Below are 20,784 nucleotides of genomic sequence, written 5' to 3' on the forward strand. Positions count from 1 at the left end.
TTAATTGAAGTGTAGTTGCTGTACAAAGTTCTAATAGTTTTTAGTGGAATCTATGGGATTTTCTACATACAAAATCATATTATCTGTGAATGGGGATAGTTTTACTTCTTCCTTTCCAATCTGGATGCCTTTTACTTCCTTTTCTTGCTTAACTGCCTGGCTAGAACCTCCACACCAATATTGAAAAGAAGTGGTGAGAGCAGATACCCTTGTCTTCTTCCTGATCTTAAGAGGGACATATTCAGTCTTTCACCATTAAGTATGTTAGCTATGTGTTTTTTGTAGATGCCCCTTATCAGGTAGAGGATGTTCCCTTCCATGCCTAGTTTGTTGACTGTTTTTATCATGAAGAGTGTTGGAATTGTCAGATACTTTTTCTGAATGTATTGAGATGATCATATGGATTTTGGTCCTTTATTCTATTAATATGATGTGTTACATTGATTAATTTCAGATGTTAAACAAACCTTGCATTCTTGGGATACATCCCACTTGTTAATGGTATATGATCCTTTTTATGTATTGCTAGATGCAGTTTGCTAGTATTTTGTTGAGGATTTTCCATCTATATTCATAAGAGTTATTGGTCTGTCATTTTCTTGTGATCTTTGGTTTTGGTATCATGGTAATACTGGCTTTATATAATAAGATGGGTAGTATTCCCGCCTTTTCTATTTTTTGGAAGAGTTTGTGAATGATTGGTATTAATTCTTCTTTAAATGTTTGGTAGAATTCACCAGTGAAGCCATCTGGCCCTGAGCTTTTCTTTGTGAGAAGTTGTTTGATTACTTATTCAATCTTATTCCTTGTTCCAGGTATGTTCAGTTTTCTATTTCTTCCTAGCCAATTTTGGTAATTTGTATCTTTATAGGAATTTGTCCGTTATCTAATTTGTTGGCGTACAATTGTTCATAGTATTCCCTTATACTTTTTATTTCTGTAAGGTCAGATGTGATGACCCCTCTTTCTAAAATCATTTGATTTTAGAAATTTGGGTCTTTTTTTTTTCCTTAGCCAGTCTAGCTAAAAGTTTGTCAATTTTATTGATCTTTTCAAAGAACCAATTTTTGGTTTTGTTAATTTTCTCTATTGTTTTTTTATTTCTCTATTTTATGTATTTCTCCTCTGTTCTTTATTATTTCCATCCATGTACTTGCTTTGGGTTTTAGTTTAATCTTTTTTTTTTCTAGCTTTTGAAGATAGACATTATGCTATTGATTTGATATCTTTCTTTTTTAATATAGGTATTTATGGATATATATTTTCCTCTAAGCACTGCCTTAATTGCATCTCATATGTTTTGGCATGTTGTATTTACAGTTTCATTCATCTTAAAGTATTTTCTATTTCTGTTGTGATTTCTTCTTTGACCCATTGGTTATTTAGGATTGTATTGCTTAATTTCCTTACATGGTGATTTTCCCAATTTCTTTGTTATTAATCTCTAATTTATTTATTTATTTGTAGTCAGGAAAGATACTTTGTATGGTTTTAATCATTTTAAATCTATTGAGACTTACGTTATGGCCTAACATGGGGTCTATTGTGGAGAATATTCCATATACGCTTTAGAAGAATATATATTCTGCTGATGTTGGGTGGAGTGTTTTATACAAATCTCTTAGATCCAATTGGTTTATAGTGCTGTTCAAGTCTTTTATATCCTTTTTGATTTTCTGCCCAGTTGTTCTATCTATTATTGAAAGTAGAGTATTGAAGTCCCCAACTATTATTGTTGAATTGTCTATTTGCCCCCTCAATTCTGTCAGTTTTTGTTTCATGTAGCTTTGGGCTCTGTTGTTAGTTTCATATATGTTTTATAATTATTTCATCTTCTTGACTGATTGGTTCTTTTATCATTATAAAATATCCCTCTTTATCTCTAGTAATAGCTTTTGTCTTAAAGTCTATTTTGTCTACTATTAGTATGGCCACTCTAACTCTCTTCTGGTTGCTGTTTGCATGGTATACTTTTTCCTTTCAAACTCTTTGTACCTTTGAAACTAAAGTGTGTCTCCTGTAGACAACATATAGTTGGATCTTATTTTTTTAATTCAGTCTCACAATCTCTGCTTTTTTATTTAATCCATTCAAATACGATGTTATTATTGATATGGTTGGATTTACATCTGCCATTTTGCTTTTTTGGGGTGACTCATGACTACTTTGTTCTTCTGTTCCTCCTTTATTTTGAATTTATTTTTGTAAATGGTCTGAGGTAGAAGTTTAACATCCAGACATTAATTGTGCTAGCACTATTTTTAAAAATCGTCCTTTTCTAATGAATTTTAATACCTCCTTTGTCATATATATTGTTCCCATATATATTATAGTTCACTATATTTATGAAAATTCTATTCTATTCATGTATGTATCTGTCTTCTCTTGTGTCAATACCTGCTGTTTTGTTTAAGTAACTTTAAGGTAAATTTCAGCATCTGCTATAGCAAGTCCCTCTTTGTTTTCCTTCTTGTCTTGGATATTCTCATACACTAATTGTTCATGTGAATCTTTGAAATCAAAAAGAAAATACCAGTGATAATCCTTTTAAAATTTCACACACACATACATATAAACACATTCACCACCTAGTAATATGTTATGTGTTAAGTTAGACAGTTCATTTTAATGTAGAAACTGGTGAGTGGCAGCAAGTCATATTAAAATGAAACAGAACAGGATGACTTATGTAACTTTCACCTAATAATTATTTTCTTAACATAGGGTGAATGCTGTTGAAAGTAGTGCCATCAGGATGTTAAAAGAGAGAATGATTTCACGAAAAACTGACCTCATTCGTGTTTTCCAACTTCAAGACTGCAGTAAATCAGGTAAAAAAATTATGTAATGCTTACCATTTCTTAACATACCAGGTTACCTACAAATTAGTTTTCATTTTCTTTGTTTCCTTAAGATTTCAGTTTTCTACTTTTACCAGCAAGGAATGATAGAGATAAAAATGAAATATAACCCATTATATGCTTGGACAAAAGCATATTCCTCCTTTTCAGTAAGCTTCTTTCAACTTAAAAAAACAACAACAACCCAGAATTAGACTTCTCTTCTGGTAGTATTTTGACTAGACACTCTGGAAGGTCCTCCTGTTAAGAAACAGCTAGATTCTAGAGGATACAGAATTTTAATGCATTTACCAGCCTCACAGTAATTAAGATAAATCTCTAGGCTGCATTTCCTCGCCCCATTAAAGGATTTTTAAAACCACATGTTGGAACATGGAGCAGCAAGCAAGCACAAAAGGCTAGATTGTCCTGGGGGCAAATACTAATATTGGTGTAGCAGTCAATCCTGAGACTAAACCGTAGGATAGTAGAAAGATGGATAAACTGAATTTGAGACTTACAACATTAAGCCTAGATCCTCAAAGTGACTAAAGTAGTCCTAGGTCTGTAGTGCCCCCAACTCCTGGCAAGCAAATGCAAATCCATCTTCATGGGAAGCATCCCTAATTTGGGCCACTAGTATATCCAGAGATTAGGATCAACTAATATGAGGTCACAACCGAAGATCACCAAACAAACAAGGGGACAAGCTACCATGAGGGAGAGTCAGCAGAAACAATAAGCAACAGATTAGTTTCCCAAGTACATCATATATTGGAATTATCAAATACAAAATAAAAAATTACTGAGAAAGAAAATGTTTAAAGAAATGAAAGATGGAATCACAAATATGCATTTGAAAATGATTTAAAGAAGAACCATTTTTATTTTATATAGATATAAAAACTCATTAAGAAAACACAGTGAGTGGGTTAAACAGAAGATTAGACATTGCTTAAAAAAGAATTAGAAAGATTAAGAATCAAATGTGTAACATACATCTAATCAGGGTCCCAGGAGGAGAGAATGTAAGAGAGAATATATTTGACATGATAATGGCCGAGACTTTTCCAGAACTGTCGAAAGACTCAAATTCACAGGTAAAGAGGAACAGTGATTCTCAAATAGGATAAATAAAATTAAATTCACCCCTACACACACTTGTGGTGAAACTGCAGAGCACCAACAGCGAAGAGAAAATCTTAAAAGCAAGCAGAGGAAACACACGGTGCTACAGAGACAACAATTAGAGTGACGTCAGACTTCTCAACAGTTGCAACAGAAGCCAGTAGACAGTAGAATCATATATACAGGTGGTCCCCAATTTATGGTGGTTCGACTTACAATTTTTCAACTTTAAAATGGTGTGAAAGCCATATGCATTGAGTAGAAACCATACTTCGAATTTTGAATTTTGATCTTTTCCCAGGGTAGCAATATGTGGTACAGTGCTCTCTCATGATGCTGGGTAGTAGCATTGAGTGACAGCTCCCAGTCAGCCACAAGATCACAAGGGTAAACAACCAATACACTTACAACCATTCCATACCCATACAGCCATTCTGTTTTTCACTTTCAGTACAGTATTCTATAAATTACATGAGATATTCAACACTTTACTATAAAATAGGTTTTGTGTTAGATGATTTTGCCCAACTATAGGCTAATGTAAGTGTTCTGAGCACATTTAAGGTAGGCTAGGCTAAGCTATGCTGTTCAGTAGGTTAGATGTAAATATTAAATGCATTTTTTACTCACAATATCTTAAACTTATGATAGGTTTATTGGGATGTAACTGCATTTTAAGTCAGGGAAAATCTGTACAAAACATTGAAAATAAAATTTATGAAAAGATGCAACATGAAAACACTAACAAAAACAAAGTGGGACTAGCTGTATTAATATCAGACAAAGTAGACTTCAAGGAGATATACATTACTAGAAAAATAAAGGGACACTTTATGATAAAATATTCAGCTTTCCAACTAAATCCATTCTAAATGTGTATGCACCTATTAATACAGCCTCCTTCAAAAATATGTAAAACAAAAATGCACTGAACAAGTAGAAGTAGAAAAACCTACCATCATAGTGGGAGACTTTAACACTCCTCTCTCACAGGAACCGAAAGTATAAACAGACAAAAAGATTAGCAAACTTTCCCTAAAAGACATATTGAATATATAGAACTCTGCATCCAACATTGCAGAATATACATTGCTGTCAAGCACAAATGGAACATTTACAAAAATTGACCATTAAATGGAACATAAAGTAAATCTCAACAAATTTTGTATTGGAAACGTATAGAATAAATTCTCTGACATAGTGAATTGAGCTACAACTCAATTACATAAGGTAGCTAGAAAATCCCCTTGGGCTTGGAAATGAGAAATACACTTCTAAATAACCCTTGGATCAAAGAAGAAATCACAGTGGAAATTAGAATGCTGAAATTGAGTAATGAAAATACAACATATCAGAACTTATGGGATGCAAATTAGAGAGGCATTGATATCCTTCAATGTATATATTTTAAAAGATGAAACTGTGATCAACAAAGTAACAAAAAGTGGTTCTTTGAAGAAAATGTTGATATAACCCTCACAAGGAGAGAAAGAAAGAGAGACCAAATAACTGATGCCAGAATGGAAAGGGGGGACATTATTACAGACTTTACAGATATTAAAAAGATCATAAGATATATTTTGGAAATTCTTATGCTAATAAATGGAAACTTTAGATTAAATGGACACATTCTTAAAATATATATATGTACACACACACTTATAAAAACTGACACAAAAAGAAATAGAAAATCTGAACAATCCTATAACTATTAAAGAAATTGGATCTGAAATTTTGAAACTTTCCACATAGAAAGCTCTGAGCTCATATAGCTTCATTAGCCATTACAGTATGCATATTTAATATTTTAAGGAAGAAATGAAACCAGTGTTACAGAAACTCTTCCAGAGAATAGAAATAGAGGGAACACTTTCTTTTTTTTTTTTTGGCTGCGCCACATGGCTTGAGGGTTCCCAGACCAGGGATCGAACCCGTGCCCTTGGCAGTGAAAGCACAGAGTCCTAACCACTGGACCGCCAGGGAATTCTCAAGGGAACACTTTCAAGATGATTTTAGGAGGTCAGCATAACCTTGATACCAAAACCTAACAAGAACATTATGGAAAAGGAAAATTAAAAGCTAATATCACTCATACATTTAGATGAAAAAAATCCTGGATGAAATAATAGCAAAAGGTTAGTGTATCACAACAGAGTTTAGTTTATTCTAGGAACACTAGGAATTCTAGGTTGTTTTAGCATTTGAAAATCAGTCAGTGTAATTCACCACTTAACAAAACTTAAAGAAGTAATATAATTCTCTCAAGAAAAAAATTGTTTCATGTATTTTGCCCTGGTTTCATGGGTTTAAAAAACATTTAGAAAACTAAAAATGGAAGTAAACTTCCTTAATCTCATCAAGGATATCTACCAAAGCCTATAGAAAATAGCATACTTAATGGAGACATGTTGAAACCTTTCCTTCTAAGTTTGGGAATGAGGGAAGGATGCTGTAGCAGACTGAATAATGCCCCTTCCCATAATATATCCACATTCTAATCCCCAGAATCTGTGACTGTTACCTTATTTGGCAAAAGGGACTTTGCAGATGTGATTAAGTTAAAGATCTTGACCTGAGGAGATTATCCTGCATTATCTAGGTGGGTCTGATGTAATCACAATGGTCTTTATAAGAGGGACATAGGAAGAGTCAGAATCAGAGAATGTGATGTGATGATGGAAGCAGATATTGAAATAATGCACTTTGAAAATGGAGGAAGGTGCCCCAAGCCAAGGAATATAGGCAACCATTAGAAGCTGAAGAAGGCAAGGAAAGAGATTCTCCCTTCAGAGCCTCCAGAAGGAACCAGCCCTGCTGACACTTGACTTTGGCCCAGTGAAACTGATTTTGTACTTCTAACCTCCAGAACTGTAAGAGAATAAATATGTGTTATTTTAAGCCACTAACTCTATGGTAATTTGTTCGAGCAGCAATAGGAAACTAATACAGAGGCCCCCTCTCAAGACTCTGTTCAACTTTGTACTAGGGATGCTAGCCAGTACAACAAGGCAAGTTAAATAAAATGATAAGGATTAGAAAGAAGAAATAAAATGTCACTATGCATAGACAACATGCCAAATAAATCTACAGAAAAACTGTTAGAATTAATAAGTGAATTTAGCAAGTTGTAGAACCTCAAGGTCAATAAACAGAAATTGATTGCACTTCCATATACTAGTGTATCAGTCAGAATCTATTCAGGAGACAGAAACCACATCAGTAATTTGAACGAGGAAACAATATAAAGAATTATAAACTAGTGAAAGGTGATTAATTACTAATAGGAATAAAAGAGAAATCTAAAGAATACAAGAACAGAAAGTGTAGGGAACAACTATTGTCTCTAAGGCTGAGAGAGAGTATCCAAGGAAGGAACAAACTTGGAAGAGTCCCCTACTTCCAACCAAGGCTAAGATTCAGACCTCATTGGAGAGGGTGTCACTGTGGCCCGCTGGATGGGGTGAAAGTTCACTGAGGTGTCTCAGGTCAGAGTTGGTCTGTAGCTAGTGGGCTAGGAAGAGAATGGAGCCACCCACTGTGGTGCCATCAAAACTCTCTTTGGGCTATGCACCACTGTGTCTCCCACACACTGCTGGCAAGGGAACCACCCACTGTGGTGTCCATGAAATTCACTAGAGAGTGGGTGCCACTGCATTTCCCACACACCTCTAGCAGCCATGCTATGCTGTAGAAGCAAGAAGCAAAGTACACCAGAACCGTTTCTTCTGCTATGTCTTAGAGCATTCTTCCTGCACCCTCTGCTGACAAAGCCTAACATTATGCCAGCTGCCAAAGGAGAAATATTTACAGGGTTCAGCTCCAATATCACAAAATAGCGCAAAGAAAGGTAGATTTTTAAGTGGGTGGAAGTAAATTGATAACTGGTATAGGCAGCCATTAACTTTTAGATAATGAAAATCTTAAAAGATACCATTCACAATAGATAATCAAGTACCGAGAAGGAAACCAAATGATTGATGTGTGAGATTTCTAAAATATTATTAAAAGAAATAAAAAAGAACTGAAATACATGGGTGGGTATTATGGGTGGGTATTATGTTCAAGGGCCAAAGTTGTCAAGATATAAATTCTCCCCAAATTGAGCTATAGGTTTAATGCACCAAAGGGGCATGTACAGAATGTTCTTAGCAGCACTGTTTGTAATAGCACCAAACTGTAGATAATCCAATGTCCACCAACAATAGAATGGGTATATAAATTTTGAATATGTGGAATACTATACATCAATGAAAACGAAGACACTACAACTAAATGGAACAACATGGCTGAATCTCATGAACTTAGTGTTGAGCAAAGGAAGTAAGATTCCTCCCAAAATATTTACTTTATGATTCTGTTTATATATAGATCAAAAAAGGCAAAAAGTAAACTATAGTGTTAGAAATCAATATAGTGACTCTCCTTGGGAAAGTGGGAGGTGATAGTAATTATGAGGGGCCACAGAGGGGGCTTTTGGATATTGGCAGTGTTCTATTTCTTGTCCTTGGTGGTGGTTGCATAAGAAACCCCTTTGTGATAATTCACTGAGTTCTGTATTTGTTTTGTGAACTTTTCTGTATGCGTTAAACTTCAATTAAAAAAAAAAAGAATTATGTCCTTAGCAGGTAAGTGTGTGGGGAATCGTCTTGGTGGGAGTGTAAAATGGCTACTCTTTTTTTTTTTAATTAATTTATTTTTGGCTGTGTTGGGTCTTCGTTGCTGCGTGCGGGCTTTCTCTAGTTGTGGCAAGCAGGGGCTACTCTCCCTTGCAGTGGGTGGGCTTCCCATTGTGGTGGCTTCTCTTGTTGCGGAGCGTGGGGTCTAGGTGCGCGGGCTTCAGTAGTTGTGGCGTGCAGGCTCAGTAGTTGTGGCTCGTGGGCTCTGGAGCGCAGGCTCAGTAGTTGTGGTGCACGGGCTTAGTTGCTCCACGGCACGTGGAATCCTCCTGGACTAGGGATCGAACCCGTGTCCCCTGCATTGGCAGGCAGATTCTTAACCACTGCGCCACCAGGGAAGTCCCTGGCTACTCTTTCTTTCTCTTTTTTGCTTTAAAAAAAATTTATTTATTTGTTTGTTTGCGTATTTATTTATTTATGGCTGCATTAGGTCTTCGTTGCTGCACGCGGGCTTTCTTTAGTTGCGTCGAGCGGGGGCTACTCTTCGTTGTGGTGCGCGGGCTTCTCTTTGTGGTGGCTTCTCTTGTTGCGGAGCACAGGGTCTAGGTGTGCGGGCTTCAGTAGTTGTGGCACACGGGCTCAGTAGTTGTGGCACGCGGACTCCAGAGTGCAGGCTCAGTAGTTGTGGCGCACGGGCTTAGTTGCTCCGTGGCATGTGGGATCTTCCCGGGCCAGGGCTCGAACCCGTGTCCCCTGCATTGACAGGCGGATTCTTAACCACTGCGCCGCCAGGGAAGCCCCCTGGCTACTCTTTCTTGAAAGCAGTTTGGCAATATATATCAAAAGCCTTAAAAATGTACATACCCTTTGATCCAGCAATTCCACTTCTAGGAATGATCCTAAGAAAATAATGGAATAGTTTCACAGCCATTAAAAGAATGATGTAGATCTATGTTTATTAACATAGATGCATGTCCATGATTTATTGTAAGTAAAAAATCAGGTTAGAATATATATGTTTGTTATGTGTGTGTGTTGCCATATGTAATACACATATGTAAAACATATGGTATAAAGTATATTTGGCTTTAAGATAAAATATATATACATTTATATATACATGTTTATATACATGGAAAAACATGAACATATCTTTAATAATCAGAAAAAATAAAGGTATTTATACTTCAAAAAACTACATATAATTTTAGGAGATGGAAGGATATTACCTGGGAAAATGAGACATGAACAATATGCCCAAATGCTAAAAATAAAAGTAATCTTTTATCCTTTATATCCTTTTGTGTTTTCAAATCTTCTATTATAAACATACCTTACTTTGTTAATAAGAAAAAGGGGAAAAAATCTAGTATACCCAAATTCTGATTGCTTACCCATAACAGTAAGGGAAAGATCTGCGGAACCCCAAAGGTTATTCCTCCCTCAGAGTCAGGGGGTCTGGTAGGACAGATCATAAAGGGGAGCAGAGGCACCCAGGCCTCAAAACCGAGGCTGTCTGCTTGCTCCATTGATGAGGTTGCATTTTTAATCAAATTATCAACCAATTATATGGGCTTTGTTGCTGTTGTTGTTAGGAAAACTTTCTGTGGGCCAGTGGGCTTTTTCCATGGAGAACGTTTTGGGGCTGAACTTGCCATGGAGATCCCTGAGTTCACGTCTGGTAACCACAGACAAAGATGGAAATACTGACTACATGTCCAGCTTCCAAGATATCCACATTCAGAAACCTGTGAAAGAGGTAAGTGAAACACAGCCCCCGGCTAAAACCTGGCTGGCGCCTAACAGCCTTTGGACAACTTATAAGAGTTCCTTAGTTCTTTGAAAAGTTGGGAGTGGAATCGTCTAATGGGTGGGCGTGGCACTCTTAGGAAAGACCTAAGGGGGATCTTCCAGATACATTGTGATCTGTTCAGGAAGTTTGTGTGTTCTAAGGATAGGCAAAAAGAAAAAAGAAGAAAAGGCTTCTGCAAGCAAATCTGTGTCAAATATGTGATTCTTCTCTTAAGTGCTGTCCAGCAGAAGGGCATATATGACATCTATTCTTTCATATAATACTCTTTAAAATACTCAACATACTCCTATTAACTGTCAGTAAGTATAGACTTACTGATATGACATCTTATACCTTAAAGAATTTTAAAATTTAGAATTTCTTATTAAAATGGGGATACCCCAGGAAGAGTTGTCAGACCCCCAGTACTTATTAGTTAACAACTCATCAGCAATTAGTTATAGTATTGGGCTGAAAGTGAGCTGATGGGAGCTAGGACTGGGGTGATTGTTTGCAGGAGAGTTGAGAAGTTGAGCAGGAAAAGGAAAGTAAAACTGCACGTGGGAAACTAAAATACCCACAGAAAGGAGGCTTTTGGCTTCACTTGAGAGACAGTTTACCATGGTGGCTAAGCTCCCAGGCCTTGGCTTCAGGCCAAGATTCAAATCCCACTTACCAGCTATGTGAACCTTGGGAAACTTACTTTACCTCTCTGTCTTCCAGTCTGTAAAATGGGCATAATAATAGTTCTGTTCCTTGGGGCTATTGTTGAGGACTGAATGAAATAATCCATAGAAGCTGTCAGTGCAGAGCCTGGCACACAGATTCGCTTTGGCCCAACCCCTAAGGAACAGAGACTGCAGGCGCTACAGAACACAAGAGCATGGTCTTTTATCTGATTCAAGAGGGTTGGGCCTCCGAGGAAGGCCTGCCTTCTCAAATTTCTATCTAAATCACATACTTCGAATTGGTGACCATGTTGTGTGTTTGTTACTTTTACTAAAATTGATCTGTTATAAATTCTATATGTCTTAACACTTAGTCTTTATTTTAGGTTCAGTCTACTCTGATTGAAACAGTGTACAGATACCGATCTGACCTGCAAATGATCTTTAATGTCATTGACTCTGATCACTCAGGTAGGTTCACTTTGATTGGTTCAGTAGCAATAGAAAGCAAAGGCTAGTCTGTTTCTTTTAAACCAGAATTCTGTTTTCATCTATTGCATTCTTCATCCAAACTTGATTTAACTCAGGGGTGGGGGGTAGGGATAAACTCATGTTTAATATTATTGTTTTTTTTAGTTTGGCCACAGACTCTCTATTCGAGTCCATATGGTATAGGCTTATATATCCATTAGTCAGACAAGAATAGCTCCTTTTATAAATCACCAGCACAGATGAAAAGATAATCCACTGTCCATTTAAAAATTGTAGTTATTCCTGGCAATAAAAATCATTCCTAGAGTTCTGATTCTGTTTTGGTGACTAAGAACTCATTTTCTGCTTAGCTTTGATGCGCAATTATTTATTTTCAAACTTAAAAAAAATCATCAGATAATCCCCAACTGCAGAGACCATTGAGTATCAAAAAATCAATAATCAAAACACAGAAGTAAATTACTGCCTATAGAAAATGGCAGAGCCACTGTTTGCAATCCTCTTTTTGAGTCCCAGGGTTAATTCTCCCTCTGCTTTGATGTAGCTCTCCTCTCTGCCCTCCTTCCATGTCCCTCTCCCTTAGATTTTAGATCTTGTAATTTCTATACTACATATAGTACCACATCTACAATCTCCCCCGCCCCATTCCTTCACTGTTCACTTATTCCAGCTTTAGAATAATCTCAGTATCACTTGGTAGTTGAAAGTGACATATTGTTTCTTATATTTACAATCTTACTTTTCCATTTCCTTCAGTGTCTCGATGGTCAGGCATGTTAGTGAGCTGCTAATTGGGACTATTCAGTCAGTATGGCTTTCCGCACCCCTCCCTAAGGTGGGTCTTAAAATGAACACTCATGACCTTCTCCTATATTCTTTTAGGCCTGATCTCCATGGAAGAATTTCGTAGCATGTGGAAACTTTTCACAAGTTACTACAGTGTCTGTATTGATGATTCCCAGTTAGATGAGCTCGCCGAAAGGATGGACTTAAACAAAGATGGAAGCATTGACTTTAATGAGTTTTTAAAGGCTTTCTATGTAGTGCATAAATTTGACAAGTTGAATAAATCAGACACCAAGGATGCTTAACAAGAATTAGGGCTTTCCCTCCTTGTAAACAGTTGGCCCAAATCACTGACAGAATCTTTGCCACGACCCTTGAAATTCATAGTCAGTAGTAGAGAAAAGTAGACCCCAATTCACACCATGAGCAGATGTATAATGTGGGTATTGGAAGTCCCTAGTAAACTGCTATTGGTAAGACTAGGTTAAATGTCAGCTGATAGGATTTGGCTCCAGTGGCGGGACTCACACACTGCCAGGTAGAAGCTGGATTTGAGCCTAGTGTTGGTCTCTTGGATGCCACCTAACCAGGAGACCTGAGCAGTTTGTAAACATATTGAAAAGAACCCACAGAATACCAGAGGAAAGTACAACATCTGTGAGTGGTTGAGGAATGGGAGGAGGAATACCGAACTATTAAAAATATTTCCATCTTTAAACTGTAATCTTCTTTGGAGATATCATAAACCAGTGATTTTCAGCTGTGGGGGAACCACCTTCAGGGATGGGAGCCATATCAGAATCTCGGGGGAAGCTGTGGGAGTGTATTGTTTGAAAAAGCGTATTTTTTTCTTGTCTGCTGGAGATAGAAAGTGAGTACATTCAGATTGAGCCCTATAATTAATATGGCTTGACACCTTCACTGGTAAGATGGGGCCTTGGTGATGCATACACTGTGCAATTTATTCTGCCATTCTGATTGCCTATCAAACACAATAAGAGATTTCTGTTTGAAGGTGAGTATATGTTTCATTTTTTTCTTGAAGTTTGAGAACTTCAAGATCTATGAATATGCCAGGTTAGATATCCTGCTACACACACCAGAAATAATGGATCACATATAACAAATATCTTTTAAAAATGCATAGCTGAGCTGGCAAGTAAGTAAAAGAAACCCCAGGGGCCGGGGGGTACTTCTCTGGTGGCACAGTGGATGAGAATCTGCCTGCCAGTGCAGGGGACACAGGTTCGATCCCTGGTCCAAGAAGATCCCACGTGCCGTGGAGCAAATAAGCCCGTGCACCACAACTATGGAGCCCGTGCGCCACAACTACTGAGCCTGTGCACCACAACTACTGAAGCCTGTGTGCTGCAACTACTGAAGCCTGCACGCCTAGAGCCCATGCTCCACAACAAGAGAAGCCACCACAATGCAGAAGCCCGTGCACCGCAACAGAGAGTAGCCCCTGCTCGCCACAACTAGAGAAAGCCTGTCTGCAGCAATGAAGACCCAACACAGCCAAAAATAAATAAAATTTTTAAAAAAAAGAAACCCCAAGGTTAGGAAAAAAAAGAGCATAATTAAAATCATAGCAATATTAACTTTGGACAGGATAGACTTTAAGGCAAAGAATAATATCATTAGGGATAAAAAGGTCATTACTGAACGCTAAAAGGAATGATTCACCAGGAAGATATAATAGTTTTTAAACTGATATGCATCTAAAAACTTAGAGCTTTAAAATTGATAATGCAAAAATTGACATAACTACTAGGAGAAATTGATAGAGGGAGATTTTTAATATACCTCTGTCAGTAATTGAGCATGTAAATAAAAAACTTGTGTATAGAAAATTGGACAACCCAGTTAATCCACCTGATCATGTATGTATATGTATACTCTGCAATCAGTTTTAGAGAATACACATTATTTCCAAGCACTTATGGAACATTTATAAAAATTGATCATGTATTAGACCCCAAAACATATCTCAAATACTAAGCAATCAGTTAACAAAGATACTACATTTTCTGGTCATTGTGCATAATTTTCCTGGGGAAAAATATAATTTACTAATGCTAACTCAAGAACAATAGGAGGGTCTAAAGAGACACATAACCATTAAAGAAGTGTCCGTTTGGCTAGGCTGAACTACATTTCTCAGAATTCCCTTTCTTGTATGTTAAGGTGGGCCACAGTGGAGATTCCTGAGAGAGTTGGAAGGCAAAGAGAAGCGGCAACCATTGTGTAGCTCCCACACACTCTTGCTGAGCTGCCGATTCACCTTGTGGGTGTGAAGCAGCAGCTAGGCCTGCAATTGCTCTACATTCCCCTGGATCCCCTGTTAGCTGCTCTGATTCCCGGGACCACTGTGTGTGTTTAGCTCCGTGATGGGTGCCCGGGCCAGGTGTGTGTGTTTAGCGCCGTGATGCGATTCTCGGGCCAGGTGTGTGTGTTTAGCTCCATGATGAGGTTCCTCGGGCGCAGTGTGCGTGTTTAGCGCCATGATGAAGGGCTCTGGCTTCTTCAGGTCGCCAAGGCCTCAGGCTTTAGTCCGTTCTTGCGGGGTGCCAGCTTGTGCCTGTGGGTTTGAGACTGCTGCGGATCTTCCCTGACTGCCTGCCCTGTGGACTTCGAGCTCCGGAATCAGGTATGGTGTCAACAGCCTTACGGAGCCTGCTTAGCCAGCTCCCCCATTTGCACAAGCCACTTCAACTGTTTATATACACACAGACGTATATATATCTCCTACTGGTTTGGCCTCTGGGTGAACCCTGATTGATACAGAATTTGGTACTGAGAGTGGTTCTGGAAAAACAGAATCTTAAAAAAACGTGTGCTCTGAATGTGTATAAGCTGACGTGTGCAGAGCTTCTGCTGCATTATCTCACGTGAAAATCCACTGCTCATCCCGGAATAGTTGTTTTAAGAAACGTCCAATCTCTGGCAGAACCAGATGAGTCTTTTTTTGTTGCTTCCTGAATGTCATTTGGTTATTTATTCTCGGGCTTCCTTCTGCAACTCTCATTTTCTCCCTTGGGTTTCTAATCCCTGGAATTAATTGTATGCCTGTGTTGGAAATTTTACCTGAAAACGTCCTTTGATTTTACTAAAGGTTATCATTTAATGTTGTAAACTTATGCCTGACACGAGTTGTGCTTAACCACACTTCAGTTTTACAAAGTATGTATATATACGTATATGTATATATTTTTTAAATTTATATGTATAGAGTTGTGAAATATCATTTTTAATTTATATTTCTTAATTGCAAATGAGATTGAGCATCTTTTCATTTGTTTGTTGGTCAGTCTGTTTTCTAAGAAAATGCTTATTCTTATCCTTTGCTCATTTTTCTAATAGCTATTTGTCTTTTTCTTACTGATGTCTAGGAACTTTAAAACCCTTCTTGGTACTAATTCTCTGTTCTTGATTTGGGAAGCAGATATCTTATCCCAGTCTGTGACTTGATTTTTCACTTTCTTTCTGACGTATGTTTTCAAGTAAGTTTTAAATTTCAATTTATTTTATTTCAATTTATCAGTCTTTTCCTTTATAATTCGTGCTTTTTGCATCTTGTCTAAAAACAAAAATATCCTTTCCAACTCTGGGAATACCATAAAGATACAGTGGATCCTTATTTGCGGATTTTGTATTTGCAAATTCACCTACTCTCTAAAATTTATGTGTAACCCAAAATGAATATTTACGGTGGTCATGTGCAAAGGAGTGAGTTTATTTTGAGTTGTACACATTCCCAGCTGTGGTGGGACAAGGCGACGTTCTGCCTTCTTGTGTCTGCTCTCATACTGTAAACAAGTGACCTTTTTGAGGTGTATTGAGTGCCTTGTTTTTTGCATTTTTATGCTTTTTGTTGGCGATCTCGGTGTTTAAAATAGCCCCAAATGTAGTGCTGAAGTACTATCTAGTGTTCCTAAATGCAAGAAGGCTGTGAGGTGGCTTAAGAAGAAAATACGTGTATTAGGTAAGGTTCACTCAGGCCTGAGTTACAGTGCTGCTGTGAGTTCAGTGTTAATGAGTCAACAATATATATTAAACGAGTTGTCTTTAAACAGAAGCACACATAAAACAAGGTTATGTTATTGCTCAGCCGACTGAAATGTTGTGACCATAGGCTCGCAAGGACCAAACCCTGTATTTCGCAAAGGAGCAATGCTTCAGTATTCACTAATTCATTATATAGCGATTATGTAGAACATAACTACGGCAAATAATGAGAATCAATTATATTCTCTAAAAGTTCCATATATTCCCTAAAAGTTCGTAATTTCATAGGGTTTAGTTGTATTCTTAAGATCTGATTGCTTCCTTTCTAGTCTTCAGTCATTTTATGTGTATTTCTTTTATAATCTCTTTCTGTTTCTCTTTCTGTATTTGGAGCTCATGGGGCTAGAAATGGATGTTTCTTGTATGTGCAGACTTGAACAAGTTGGATTGTTCACTCAGGGGCTTTGACGTTTTTTATTGTGAACTCATTATTAGCAGGGCTTATATTTTTTTCTGTGAAAATCCCGTGGTATTTGGGTTGTGGGAGCATCTCTTCAGAGAAGTTTTTTGTTTGCTTCTGCTTTGTGTGTCAGGAGTATCACTGCTTGAGGAATAATTCTTCCATTACTTTTTCGTCTGCAGTTTCTGCACTATGTGGGTAGAGTAAAAGTGATGTGAATTCAGGTCCTGTGGTTTTGAATTCTCGGAGAGCTTTTCTTTTTTTATCTCCCACCCAAAGCCCTGTGTCCTGTGGTCTCTCTTGTTTTTAAATCCTTTCATAAACAGAATAGTCTTTTGAGGGTCTTGGCTTTATATAAAGTTCTCAGTTCCAATTCCCTACCTCCCAAAGCTTCATTTGCTACACCTGTGTGGGAATTAACACCAAACCCCTAGGTTCTAGAGACAAATACCCCCTAGTAGCTCAAGCACTTACCCCTGTGCTTTTTCACTTCCCTCTTTGTCTTTGACACCTGGGGATTTGCTTTTATTTTTTGTGACCTTAGCTGTACATTTAAATGTAATTATGTTACATTTTACTCAGTCCTTCTAGGTGATTATAGTAAAAGAATGTTCAGGTTGTCTGAGTCCACCATATTGCTAAAAGCTGAGAAGTAGACTTTTTGTATCCACTGCTATTTGTTAATAATCTTGAGACTTCATATTTTTACCTGGACAGTGTTCATAATATGCCACGGGGCTTGAATTATGCAACATGTGTCATTTACTGGGTTTCAATTTTTAAACTTTGTTAGAACTTATTTCTAAATAATTTTCTTCTTTACTGTTTTTTTTTTTAACATAAATGGGATCATATTATACAATCTTTAAAAAACAGGGGCACACTTTTTTTTCCTTCTACCTTTCCTCCCCCAACATAAGCATGGCCCTCACCTAGGGAAGTCATATTAACTTCCTATATGGCCTTCCATATTTTTATCTGTCCCATATAGACCTATATAGAGCTAAATATGTCCTCATATGTGCATATATTTACATATACAGTACTACATAATCAAGGTGGTTTATTGTTATATGCTCTATAAAAATGGTATTTTAGTATACATAATTTTCTGCATTCTGCTTTTCTCAACCAACAATACCTAGTTGAGATCCCTGTAAACTGTAATTCTTTTTCTTTTTTTTAATGTACAAATCATGAGTGTAGTGCTTGGTGAATTTCCACAATGAATACACCTATGTAACCAGCACCCAGATCAAGAAACAGAACATTACCAGTGTCCCAGAATCCCCCTCATGCCTCCTTCCATATACCCCCCTCTACCCCAACCTGGCAGTAACCACCATCCTGACTTGTAACAGCATAGATTTTCTTTTAAGCCTGTTTTATGCTTTATACAAACGGAACCATTCAGTACATACTCCTTTTTAATGATATATTTATGACATTCGTAATGTATGTAGTTACAGTTTGTTCATTCTGGTTACTGTATAATATCCTATTGTGTGAATATACCAGAATTTATCCATTCTACTACTGATAGGCTTTGGGGTTATTATGGACAGTGCTGCCATGAATGTTTTTGTCCATTAATTTATTCTTTTTAATGGCTATTATAATTCAGTTCTATGAAGGATCACCCTTTATTCAGCCATCCTGCTTTTTTTTTTTTTAATACAATTTTTGTTTTCCCGGCCACACCATGAGGCATCCCTGATCAGGGATCGAACCCGTGCCCCCTGCAGTGGAAGGCAGAGTCTTAACCACTGGACCACTGGGGAAGTCCCTGTTTTCTGTCTTTTAATAGAATATTTTAAGTTTCCTTTTATGAGTCTGTGTTTCTCATATTAAATTTATTCCTAAATATGTTATCATTTTTGGCCACTATTATAAATGAAAAACTTATCCCCGTTTGCATTTCTAGGTAGTTATTGTTAGAGTAAAAAATTCTATGTTTCGTTGTAATATATCTGATACCCAGCCTTCTTACCAAATATTGTTATTTTAAAAGTTTTTAAATTGTGTTTCTTGGGTTTTCGGTGTAGGCAGTTATAGTATCAGCAAACAGATATAATTTATAGATCTTTCAAGGCTGCCAGAGATAGGAAACAAAAATACAGAATGCCCAGTTAAATATGAATTTCAGATAAACAATAATTTTTTAGAATAAGGATGTCTGGAAATATATATTGCATGGGACATACTTATCCTAAAAATGTATTCATTGTTCATTTGAAATTCAAATTTAACTGGGTGTTCCATATTTTATCTGGCAACCCTACACTTCTTTCCCAAAGATTATACCTGTCTTATTTTCTTTACATGTTGCATTCGATGACACCTCTAAGACAGCGGTTCTTACCCCAGGTTGCATTAACATCGGCCAGAAAGCTTTTAAAAAAAATTCTAGTGCCAAACCCCTATGGTCAGAGATTGAATTGGTATATATTTTGGAAAGCTTTCCAGATGATTCTTACGGGCATCCGGGGTTGAGAACTACTACGGCCTTAAAGTAATGTTAAATAATAATGGTGTTAGTGTGCATCCCTGTCTCCTCCTTGATTTTAATTAAATAGTTTTAGTGTTTTGACATTTAAAATAATTTTTGTTGTTGGTTTTTGATGAATATCCTTAGTTTCCATCTATTCCTAGTTTCCTTAAAGTTTTAATTAGGAATGGCTGCTTTTAGCATCTATTAATATGCTTATATTTTCTCTTAGTTTTTTGATATAAAGACTCATATTGTGGGCTTCCCTGGTGGCGCAGTGGTTAAGAATCTGCCTGCCAATGCAGGGGACACGGGTTCAAGCCCTGGCCCGGGAAGATCCCACATGCCGCGGAGCAACTAAGCCCGTGCGCCACAACTACTGAGCCTGCTCTCTAGAGCCCGCGAGCCATAACTACTGAAGCCCATGCTCCTAGAGCCCGTGCTCCGCAACAAGAGAAGCCTGGGCACCACAACGAAGAGTAGCTCCCACTCACCGCAACTAGAGAAAGCCCACGTGCAGCAACGAAGACCCAATGCAGTCAAAAATAAATAAATAATTTTTTTTAAAAATTAAAAAAAAAGACTCATATTGCTAGGTTTCTTCATATTGAAGCACTTTCTAATTTTTTAATTTCATATCTGAGTCTATTTGCTACTATGTTTTTAGAATTTGCATCTATATTTATAAATGAAATTGAGGTTGAGAATTTGTTATTGTTGAAATTAGCTTTGTCTGGTTTTGGTATATAAGTTATGCTGGCCTTGTGGGGAACTGGAGAACCTTATATCTTTCTTCCTACTGCCTGAAATAGTTAAATCCTTGCTACTCAAAGTGGGGTCCATGAACCAACAGCATCCGCCTCCCCTGGGAACTGGTTAGAAATGCAGAGTCTTGGGCCCATCTCAGACCTAATGGATCCAAATCGGCATTTTGACAAGAGCCCCACATCACTTGTGTACACATTCAGTTTGAGAGAAGCAGGTGCAAAGAGCGTCAGACTCATTTGTCCACAAAAGGTTAGATAAAATTCAGCTGTGGGCCTAGGTGGTCTTGGTGCCTTTTTCATGGTGGACAGCTACTCTCCTTTTCAATCTCGTCCATGGTAAATGATCTTGATAGGTTGGTCTATTTTGGTGGCTTCAGTTTTGCGAAGAAATCATCCATTTCCTGTATATTGTTCACATTTACTTGTTGCTGTTTTTTTTTCTATGCATTACTGTATTTTTTATGTCAATGACTCATTAGTTTTCTAATGTCATAACATGGGCGTTTTTATCATCCCCAGCTTATAAATAAAGAAGCTGATAAGTTAAAAAACCACTAGGTCCCATTTTGTTATAATATGCTATGGGCAAGACATAGCATGGTTTTTCATATTCTAAACTCTGGACCCCTAGACATTTGTGTTCCATGGCTGGCCATCTTTTTGCTGTTGTTGTTGTTGCTAGTTTCTGCTTTATAACAAAGTGAATCAGCTGTACATATACATATATCCCCATATCCCC

At 37.3% G+C, this 20,784-nt stretch overlaps 1 protein-coding gene across 6 annotated transcripts in view; it reads left to right on the forward strand.

The window, feature by feature from the left end:
* The window catches only part of PPEF1 (protein phosphatase with EF-hand domain 1), a 150,341-nt gene extending 137,053 nt beyond the window's left edge, over positions 1-13,288 (forward strand). For all 6 annotated transcript variants that reach the window (XM_068532956.1, XM_068532954.1, XM_068532953.1 and 3 more), the window contains 4 exons: positions 2,725-2,831; positions 10,180-10,343; positions 11,431-11,515; positions 12,419-13,288. In XM_068532956.1, the coding sequence (XP_068389057.1) occupies positions 2,725-2,831; positions 10,180-10,343; positions 11,431-11,515; positions 12,419-12,627 (565 nt within the window). In that variant the 3' untranslated portion in view covers positions 12,628-13,288. The remainder of the gene's footprint in view (positions 1-2,724; positions 2,832-10,179; positions 10,344-11,430; positions 11,516-12,418) is intronic.
* The last annotated feature ends 7,496 nt before the right edge of the window (positions 13,289-20,784 follow it).

The sequence above is a fragment of the Eschrichtius robustus genome, chromosome X (assembly GCF_028021215.1).
Source record: "Eschrichtius robustus isolate mEscRob2 chromosome X, mEscRob2.pri, whole genome shotgun sequence".
Taxonomy (NCBI): Eukaryota; Metazoa; Chordata; class Mammalia; order Artiodactyla; family Eschrichtiidae; genus Eschrichtius; species Eschrichtius robustus.